Source organism: Cryptomeria japonica, chromosome 9 (genome assembly GCF_030272615.1).
Source record: "Cryptomeria japonica chromosome 9, Sugi_1.0, whole genome shotgun sequence".
NCBI lineage: Eukaryota > Viridiplantae > Streptophyta > Pinopsida > Cupressales > Cupressaceae > Cryptomeria > Cryptomeria japonica.
In genome coordinates, this window is record NC_081413.1 from 409,367,294 (window position 1) to 409,378,273 (window position 10,980).

General features: G+C 33.5%; 1 protein-coding gene across 1 annotated transcript; it reads right to left on the reverse strand.

The window, feature by feature from the left end:
• Window positions 1-1,146: 1,146 nt before the first annotated feature.
• On the reverse strand, window positions 1,147-2,250 carry LOC131074114 (metalloendoproteinase 1-MMP-like). The gene has a single exon (XM_058010666.2). The coding sequence runs from the start codon at window positions 2,131-2,133 to the stop codon at window positions 1,561-1,563; it is 573 nt and encodes a 190-aa protein (XP_057866649.2). The 5' UTR covers window positions 2,134-2,250; the 3' UTR covers window positions 1,147-1,560.
• Between the last annotated feature and the right edge of the window lie 8,730 nt (window positions 2,251-10,980).

Here is a 10,980-nt window from a genome sequence, read left to right on the forward strand (position 1 = left end):
TAAGCTTAGTCATGATGCCCTTGGGTTTGATTTTGATGAAGTTCCACAATATTTGATGAGAGATCCTACAAACATTTATTGTTATCAATGAAAACATCTTACAAGATTTGAACATGTCAATTTTTTCAAAATCAAAAGAAACTACCATGGATAGAAAATATTTTACTAAGGCATATGAGAAGGTCAACTTTGACCAAAAATCAAAGAACAAAAAGTAAGGTCAAAACACATGACACTTGTATTTATAAGGTAGAGAATCATATTTCCCGCATGAGACTTTTTATCTCACAACATAATAACATAGAATAAGGTTTTGAACACAATTATTACTTTTTTAAGGAAGGAAAACCACTAAAATTTGAAATCTGCCATTGAAGATGTATCCCTCAAGAACTCCCAAATTTTTATTTTTTTCCAAAATCTAAATATACGCTTATGGTCCCAACATGCATAACAATGCTCTTTTCAACTCATTAAATAATCAGCTCAGTATATTACAGCAACACAACTATCTATCTCACAATTAAGAGTTAATAATCAACTCAATATATTACAGCAAATTAAGAGTTAATAATCAGCTCAATATATTACAACAAATTAAGAGTTAACAGATGGGTGGGCATTGGGCATTACAATTCTATGATTTGATCATATGCTTCCATATAGAATACTTCCTCTAATGATGTTCACAACTATATGGAATACGACTTCTTCCCTAATTCTCTCTCTTATATATCAATACTTTTGTGATTTGCAATGTATCCACTTGATTCATATTTTTTCTTACATATCATAATTTGTGAGGGCATCTTAGGGATGCACTCCAATTAAGGTTAATAAAATTTATCTTCTGTTATCATTAATCACATCTTGCAACCACTTGTCTGAATTTTCTATTATGCTCTAAAACTTGTATTAAATTTCATAATTGTTCTACAAAAATATTGCAAACTTTGAACTGTGCACCAAAATTCATGACAGGTGACAAGGACATTACTAATTTTCCAGAACAACCCAAAAACATTGCTGTAAAATCCATAACCTATCTCACACGAAGCATGTCAAATAAGAGAACAAATAAAATGTAAATGTTAATAAACTGTGATTGCAATGAATCTTTCCAAAAATGAATTAAATAAGCTAGAGGATGAGATGACGCATGGCATTGGGTCTTTGAAAGATGAAAAATCTCCAAATATTTAGAGTACATTCAATTTAAAACCCAATTCAAACTGAATCTTACATTGTGATGAAAGAAAGAAGCAAGAAAATGGATGTAGCAGCACAGTAGCAATTCAAACTAAATCTTACATTGGGATGAAAGAAAGAAGCAAGAAAATGAATCTTGCAGCACAATATCAAAAAAGCCCAATTCAAACGTTTGCCCAAATGATTAAGAGAGAAATATACTAAGCAGAATGGGAACAAGATTTGGGCAACAGGGGAGGGGGAAGCCCAGGCTCAGAATGGGAACAAGATTTGGGCAACATCATCATCTTCAGTGAGGAAGTGGCGGAGGAAGTCGATCTTCATCTTGGCGTCCTCATCACCGTGCTCTCTTTAGATGAACTCGAATACCCACTCACCGTCACCGTCACCGTCAAACTGGATCTTGATCATGGCCTCCTCCAAGCTATCCACCTCCCTGAAACTCAGAGGAACCACCGTCGCCAAACTGTCGAATGTCGCAACAATCGCCGACTGGATGTCGTGGTCAGAAAGAATGGGTGAGCAAATTGTGGAGGAGATGGCGTAGGTGAGGTTGCTTCCGTTGCTGCTCCACTTGTTCTGCCTTGTAATCAGATTCCACGGTTTTGATTTTATCAAGCGAAGCAGAATCAGGGGTGCGTGTGCGTCTTCTCGACCGCACCTTGGGAGACTCAGGCTCTGGATTGTTGGGGCATTAAGAAAGCCCGTGACTGGCAAGTTGAAGCTACTCTGGTAGACCCTCACCGCCGTTTCCAGTCGCTCATCAAACAGACCATTCTCCTTCTCCGCTTTCGCCCCTGCAATTGCATTGTAACCTAACCTTTGAAGATAAACTTTTATCTCTGCAACCATCCCATGGTTGTCGCCTTTTTTCAACTCCAGCCTAGAAGCATGTTGAATGCCCATGATAATTGCCACCACCATTACAATGCCTACGCCAAGCACCCTGATTCATCTCTCCATCTTCTTCCCTTTGCCCATTGCCCACTCATTCACTTCTTGCTTACCCTCTAAATTTTCAGGCACCATTTGGGTTACAATGAAATCTTCCAACCACTTTGAAATATAAATAATAATAATTGTTACCTCTTCTCCATTAAACACAAATAAATTAAAAAATGATTCTAATAGAAAAATATATGTGGAGAGAAGACATAATACTTGGTGTCAATCCTCGAACAGCACCATGATACTCGATAAAAGATAGATGATAAATTGATATAATGATTTAAAGATTTATTAAATAAACTTCTGAAAGATACAAATATTAATAATTTTTCTAAATTATAATTAAATCAGTTATATTTCTCTATAATTAATACGCACAGTTTGATCAACTGGCTATGAAATAAGGCACAAACAATATTTCAAATTCATGATGCATTTTTAATAACTCAATATTAAAATTTAAAGGGACATTCCAAGATGATTATTAGATATCATCTTCAAGGCATAAACATCATTAGCAAACACTTCACAACAAGCATTTAGGAAATCAATAAACAAGCAAATGGAAATAAATTTATGAAACAAACATATAAAAAGGACACACAGACTTTATAAGTTTACCCACAACATAGGGATCCCAAATCATAAATGATTAAGATTGGAGGCAATTGCATACACATCAATAGCATTACTATATTCATAAATGAATAGGATTGGCTACAAAGCCAACATACAATTAAACACATGGTGAATAATTTGACCATTGGAACTAGGTAAGGTAAGATTCTCAAGTGAATCAATGTATTCTCCTTCAAATCCATGCATTGGTCGAGAAACTATATAAATATATCTTACACATTGAAGGTAAATTGTCGAATCCAATAAGGAGGATCATACTCAAAGTAGTTATGCAATCTAGTAATGCAACTATCTATCCCATAGTTAAGAGTTGATAATTATCTCAATATATTATGATAAGTTAAGGGTTAACATAGTATAAATGAAGTCTCCAAAACCCCTGTGGGTGGCGGTTCTCAAGGTACTCATTCAATATTTTACCCTAGATGGTTGTTATACTGTTGTTTATGGTCATCATTTTGTTTTACTCAACCATTCGAGACACAAAGATAAGGTTTACTTTCTATTTTAATATCTTCTTTAGTAGTTGAGAATGGGCATTAGGGGTCACATAAAAAGCTCTAAGAATCTTATCTTTCATGAAGGGTTAATCTTGTTGATTATGGAACACTTAAAGTTGGCCAAAGGAAAGACCAAAATCCTCCCTTTCTTGGGTAATTCCAACAATGAAGACAACTCGGGATCTAGAGTATATGGGCTTGGACAACCAGGATACAAACGAGAATGGCTGGTAGACTAAGGATGATGGTGATCCTAATTTTGTAGACCTAGAAGTGAAAGGGAAGAAGTTCGATAAGTAGAAAGAGATTAAAAAAGGAGGGCCTCCCCTACTTCCCCTGTTCACTCTATTTTGGATGAAAGCAATCATAATAATTTGATATGTTTAGGAGATTCTATTGATTGATAGGGACAATATATTTCCTTTTTTTGAGAAACCTTGACATGATTCCATATTCCTTAATTCTGATAAAGAGAGCTCAAATGATCTCTTGGGTGTGGCCAGGAATATGGAAGTGGACACTTTCAGGATGCAGAAGTGGTTCTTCCATGAATTGAATGAAAATAATATCAAAATTAGGATGCTCAAGTTTGAATTGCAAATGAAAGGTGGAAATTTGATATTAATAAGGAAGATGTGGGAAATTGCAAGGCACAAAGAAGGTTTTCTCTTTTCAAATTCAATATTTTAATCACCTTCGATCGCCTAAAATGAGGAATGGAAAAAATACAACCTAGAAGGAAGGAGCAAAAATTTGTCATGCACAAGGAAGATTTGATCTTTAATAAAATTCATCAAATTTGGAGTGGAAATTTTGCAAGGCACAAGGAAGGTGTGAAAATTTACTAGAAAGAAGGAAGGTTTTCCCTCTCAATTTCCACTCAAGGATTGACTTAAAAGGAAGACTATAAATTCACACTCTATAAGGAAGATCTTTCCCTTTATACCTTTAAACATACCTTCTTCTTTCATCGTTCAATTTTGGCCAAGGGTGAAAAATCACACCTCACAAGGAAGGAGTAGAAAAAAACAAGGGAGAAGGAAGGTTGCAATTTCCATGTTTTCTTAACCTTCTTCATTCCATTTTTTTACTTGGATTTCTCATCACTTGCTTGAAGAATGGAAAATAAACCTCTAGAAGGAAGAGTGGAAATTTGCAAGGTAAGAGGAAGATTTTGTTTTCCTTGTTTTCCAACCTTCTTTGTTCCAATTTGCGAGAAAAAATTCATTTAGAGTGGAAATTCGACCCCTAGAAGGATGATTTGATTTCATTCACTTCTTTTCCTTCTTGATAATTCTCTCTACTTGCAAGGGGTGGAAAATTGATTAGCACAAGGAAGATTTTCACTATCATCAAATTTTTCCTTGTAAACTTCCCTTTTAGAGTGGAAAATTGATCCTTAGAAGGAAGATTTCTAACTTCTCTTTCACTTAGCTCTCAATTCCAAAGAATGGAAATTTGATAGGTAGAAGGAAATTTCCAATTTTATTGTTGAACAAACTCCATCGCTTAATACTAGGCTTCACCTATTCTCCAAAGGATGGAAAAGTGACCCCTAGAAGGAAGTTTTCAACTTTCTCTCACCTTGACCTCTTTCTTGGAAACCTTGCAACATGAAAAAACTTGACAACATTATAACATATCGACAAAGTTGACAACATTTGATAAAATTATCAATATTGTGCACTCACTTCTACCCTTCAATCATAAGGACCCTTCATCTAAGCTAGCTTGAAGTATAAACTTCTAAAAGTGAATTGCTTTAGGAGATCAAAATTTACTTTCAAACAAACATAAACCCTAAAAAGCAACTAGACACCTAAGCAAAAAAAAGGAGGTCCCCATTTGCAATAGGGGGATGTGTGAAAAGGTCACAACTGTAACCTTTATACATTAATAGTGCTGTGAAACAATTTTAGGTAGTTTTGGTAATCAAGCAATAGTTGTTGTTTCATTTTTAGTTGTTGACATTAGCTACTCCTCCTAATGTTTGCACTACAATGGAGCGTGGTGTTGTTGCAATAATAAAAATTTCTAAAGCTTCGATAGAGGTATGAGATAGATTAGTCAATTTCACTTTTTCTTCTAATGATCAATTAATAAAAAAATTAATGATACTCATATGTAGTTTAATTTCTATCTTAATGCTTGTTGTAGGGGCTTGTCACTCTTGATCGTGAATGTGCCCTCATTGTGGATGAACATCATGATTATATGTATGCAATAATTAATTATTCTATTATATTTTATTCTATAATTTATTTTTATATATATTATACATTGATGTCTATACTTTTAATTGTATCAGTTGGAGCTCTAGAGAAGTCTAGCATAGGAGGACTAGTGAGCACAATTGAAAGATGCCAACATCGCATACATCTTCATCCCCTCACTAGTCGAAGATAACTTGTGATCTATTTCCTCTTGCAAGTGGGAAATCAATAGACCATGGGCCCTTTGTTGTAAGCCTATATGACATTTTTGAGCATATGTTTTGTATTACAAATATGTCACATTTTATGTCCACATGGCTTTTGACAAGCATGTATCATTGTATTGGATATATATGTTATACTCTTATTGACATGAAATGTTGTATGGCTTTATGAATTTTTGGTTAATCCAAATCATTTTTACAACTGTTATCCATAAATGTATATACATTTGATGACTGAAATCAATATTCTCTAATTGTATCAACATGTGTTAGATTGGGATAGTTTAATACTATAAATCTTGACTTACTTAGTCTAGGTTGCACTTGCAATATAGTTTTTGTGAGGGAGGAGGGAATTGTTAATAGAAGAAAATTGGCAATTTTCAGTGGTAGTTTGTATGTTTTTTGAAAATAGAAGATTTGTTTTAAAAGTATTGGGTGGTTTTGCTACCACTTCTTTACTAGAGGTGGTCACTTCAGTCGAACTAAAATACAATATCTCAAAATGTTATATTTTTTTATTTCCCCAATCTTTTCAACTTCTAGGTGTTTCTTAAAGTCTACCCAACTCTATAAATATCCAATATAAGCTTGAATTAAGTATCAAGGAGAGCAAGAAAATGATTTATAATAGCATTTTATGAATGTTTCAAAGTTTCTACTAGTTGTTGTGTGTTGCGAGCAAGGTTGTAAGGTTCTTAAGATGTTGATAATGTATGCAAGATTATATATTCTATCTATTTTGTCTACAATTATTATTAGATCTTTCATTAAAATAAATTTTTGTTCCATAATTAAAGTTATTATAAAGTTATGACAAGTGTAATGAAACTATCTAAACAAGGTTCTGACACGTGTGATGAAACTATGACAGTCCTAAATAGCATATGACTTTCATAATGGAGTTATGATTGTGCTAATGAACCCATCATTATCCTAAAAATGTAACATAGATTCATAATGAGCCTATGATTGTCCTAAGAAATTTGTGCAAATCTTAACAATTAAGCTAAGATAGTCCTAATGAAGTTATGATAATCATAGAATATTATAAACTAACCTCTATGTCTTGTTTTTGCATACATGTTGAAATCATCATCATGTGATTTTATGCTCATAACTGCATATCTGAGGCTGCAATCATTCTAGGTATTTATTAAATACATTATGATCAATTGGGCACTTCATTTTGAGCTATCACTCATCATATTCAGTGAATGACTGATTTTCTAGGCTGATTGACCCTCTAGGAGAGGTCGTACTATTCACCTAGGGCATATTGGTTATGATAGGTCTAAGAAAATTTTGTAAATTATTGGTTTAATTCCTTCTCTACTGGGTGTTGATTATTGTTGGTGAAAGTTAGTAAGAGCTGGAGAAAAATCTAAGGCTTGTGAAGACCAAAATTTTGTTCAAGCCAAACACATTTGACACTTGTGTTGCTAGTTATGCATTGGAATTGATTTTGAGCATTCTATTTGTGGTTTGAAGATTGTATCGGATATGCAATACTATTTAGAAAATTGATTTATAATGTATGAACTTGTGCTTTGAAATTTAAATGATGCCTTAACATGAACAACTCTACTATTTCTTTGTTTTGATCATGTTACTCGTTGATTATCTTAACTTCTATGTAAACTAAAAATGTAAACAACAACAAACTACTTCATGTAAAAAACCTATAAATGAAGAGAAATAACATATAAGAGAAAGACAAGCTAGGGATAGGATGTCACTAAGTTTGATGGATGATCAAGCCTGCAAGCATATTCATGAAAACTAGGAAATGGGAAGGAGATCAAGATTGCACACCTTTCCTATTGCTATAAAATGGGATTCTTGGTGAAGGATTCCACATTTTCAATCACCAAGGAGAGATCATTAATTAAAGACACACTTTCAAGAAAGGAAGAGGTCCTAACCAAGGAATAGACATGTCCAAGCAAGGAGTAGATCCACATGAAGTAAAAACAATTTCATGAAAGAAAGGATATCAAGTTATAAAAGATACAACTCAACTAGCATTTCCACCAGCTATAAAAGTTATTTCCACCAACATATAGACAAGAAAAACTAGACTATTATGTTTCTCACCAAGTATCATTGCACATAAAATTGTACCACCATGAATGACAATGAGCCCCCAAAAGGTAAGCTACCAATGTCACATAGTGAGGAGCAACATAAGAGGAACTTAAATGGTATTTATAAGAGATAAGATGAGGCTCCAAATTATTGTCATCTTTTAGTTGAATGATACCAATTACAGTAAGTTGTTAAAATTTACACCAAATCATGACATTTATTATTGCAATGGCCATATATTTGATGATATTTGCAAAAAGAAGGTTTATCTTGATTGTGTGTAGGATTCTTCCTTTAGTTTTTCAAAGGGAGAGTAATAAAGTTGGCTTTGAGAAGATTAAACAAAATAGTCTCTTGTTGTGTTGAGAAGTTGGGAGAAGATGACATAAGTGTATTAGACAATGGGGAAGGGGATGTCGACAAAGGAGGAGGTTAGAAACCTAAACCTTATTTAGAAAAGTGTAATTTAGATTTATCATGAGCCTAAATACTTTGTTGCACACATCCTAAACCATGTCCATCATATCCATGTTTAGAAAAAAATAAAATTAAACCAACTCCATAATTTTTTTCCAAATCAATTCTAGGAGTTTTACTAGGTGTTGAAATGTCAAAAGGGCAGGTATCACTCTTAGTTTCAACTGGATTGAAGTCTAAAGAGACACAATAATCATCAAGATATGTGTTGAAAGAAGAAGAGGTTGGAGTAGACTTAGAAGAATATTGAACAAATGACACACTAGGCTCATTTGAGGCCCGATTCTTAAATTTAAAGAATTTATATTGACCACAAAAGAAGGGAGTAAAGTCTAAACGATCTCAATTTTCTTTTAAGAAAGAATCATTGATAAGAGGCTATGTTGTAGAAGGGATCATAGTGTTAAGGGAAGATATACATCCTATCTCTTTTTCAACATAACTATATAACTTTCTATCAATTGGTAGGGTGTACATCTTGTTATTATGAATCAATTTGAGTAAGAGATGTAGGGTGGAAGGGACCTCTTGCATAGCATGGATCCATGGTCTTCCTAGAAGAATATTATAATTAAGAGTATCAGGCATGACATGGATAGGTGTGGCCATAATTGTAGGACCTACTTTAATAGAAAATATAATTGTACCTAACGACTATCTACCAACATTATAAAATCCATGAAAAGAGATAGAATCAGGTTGAATGAGGGAGGTATCTCCTTTGTTCTTATGTAATAAGTAAATGCTACAAATATGAAAAAATGAAATATTATCAATTAGAGTACATCTTATGCCAATATCATTAATTATCAAAATAATCATGAGGGGATCATACTGATTTTGAATTTCAAAAGAAGGTAACTCATGTTGGGAAAACAAAATATCAATCTTTGTTTCATTCATACAAGTAAGAAAAAATAGTACATCAATTTATCTAGCAGAAGATAAGACAACTATATTCTATAAGGCTTCTTGGAGCATCCCATGGTATGTAGGTGACATTTGAATCAAATCCAAAATATATATTAACTAAAGTAGCATGAAGTTTATCAACAAGATCATTCTCCTTATCAACATGTTGTGACAGACAAGGTGGTCAAGGAAGAAAAGGTTGGTAAGTATGAAGAAAATTGAGATCTTGTTTGTTGTTTCAAGTGTTATATGTGTGAGCTATTGTATGATAATTTGGTTGTTGATTCAATCTAAGTTTAACAATAATCACATTTTTTTTTAGGTTGAGGGACATCTTGATGAAGGTGGAAAACAATTTTAGGTTTCATAGAACTAGAAACATGAATATCTTTGACTTTATTAGGTCCTTTATCCACTTAAGCATTATCTTTAGGAGAGAGAGAATCAGAAACATTGTTAGTAATATCTTTATCTTTCAACAAAACATCATGAATGGGATCAATTTTGGGAGAGGGACAAATATGATTCATCAATACTCTTCTCTAGAAGGGATGTTAATAAAGTGAGTAGAAGGTAAAATTTCATGAAGGGAGGTCTTAATGATATCATCCTCTTGCTCCAAGGTATCTTCATGGGTAAGACAAGAGTTAGGAGACAGGCACACATAACTCATTAATTCTTCATCTCTAGAGGTAAAGACATAGAAGTGAATAGAAGGTAAGGTATCACTAGTAAAATTATTAAGAAAATCATCCTCTTGAAATAAGGTCCTCTTGAAATAAGGTATCCTCATGAGGTAGGTAATTTTTAGGAGAAGGATCAACATCATCCTTCAAAGCTTCATCCCTAGGAGGTATATTTTTGAAAGAAGTGCTAATAATATATTCCTGCACCAAAGTGTCCTCATTGTTAAAAGAATCATTGGGAGATAGATAGAGTGATACAAGGGAGGCTAGGCCACTATCAAATCTATGAAATATATGCATCATGAAACTAACTAATTGAAAACACAATGAAAACAATTTTCTTTTTCAAATGATAACATATGAAAAATGCACAATATAAGAGATTCAAATATGAAATTTTTATGACTTTTAACCAAGGCAAGTACATAAAAATTTTTTTTAGCAAGGAATAATCTAATAATTTCATGCAAAGATCAGATATAAAATTCAAAATTAGAAGTTATGCAAATGTAAGAAGAGTTGGTTCACCAAAATGTAAAGTATATTATATTGGCGAACAATTAACAGGCACAATTAAAAACCTTTGAGAGAACTAGGCACAATAGTTGATTATTCTCTTTTCTAGATTTCATTGATTGGGTATGATTAGGAATTGGAAATGCAAGAAATGGGCTAAATAGTACAGAAGTGGCAATAATCAACATAAACACACAAATACGAAATTCAGAATCAACTGAAATGTACAAAATTGGAAAGGAGATGTAGAGATGAACCCGTGTTAAAATTTTGAGCTCAAATTGAGTGGACATTGGGGCTAGGTGCATTTGTCCTGATAGATCTGAGGGTGTAGAAGAGGAATCAAAGTGGTCTCAGGAGCTTCCAAACTATCTTCTTATCAAACTACAAGTAAAAACAACTAGACTATGGTGCTAAGTGCCCTAGTCCAAATATACTATTGTGGTAGGTACCCTAGTCCAGGTGGACTATGGCACTAGGAACCCTAGTCCATCTGGACTATGACACTAGGCACCCTAGTCTAGGTGGACTATGGTCCTAGGCGCCCTAGTCTTTGAGGACTGTGATG

Coding starts and splice junctions, on each gene's coding strand:
- LOC131074114 (XM_058010666.2), bottom strand. CDS start 2,133: ATGGTGGTGGCAATTATCATGGGCATTCAACATGCTTCTAGGCTGGAG.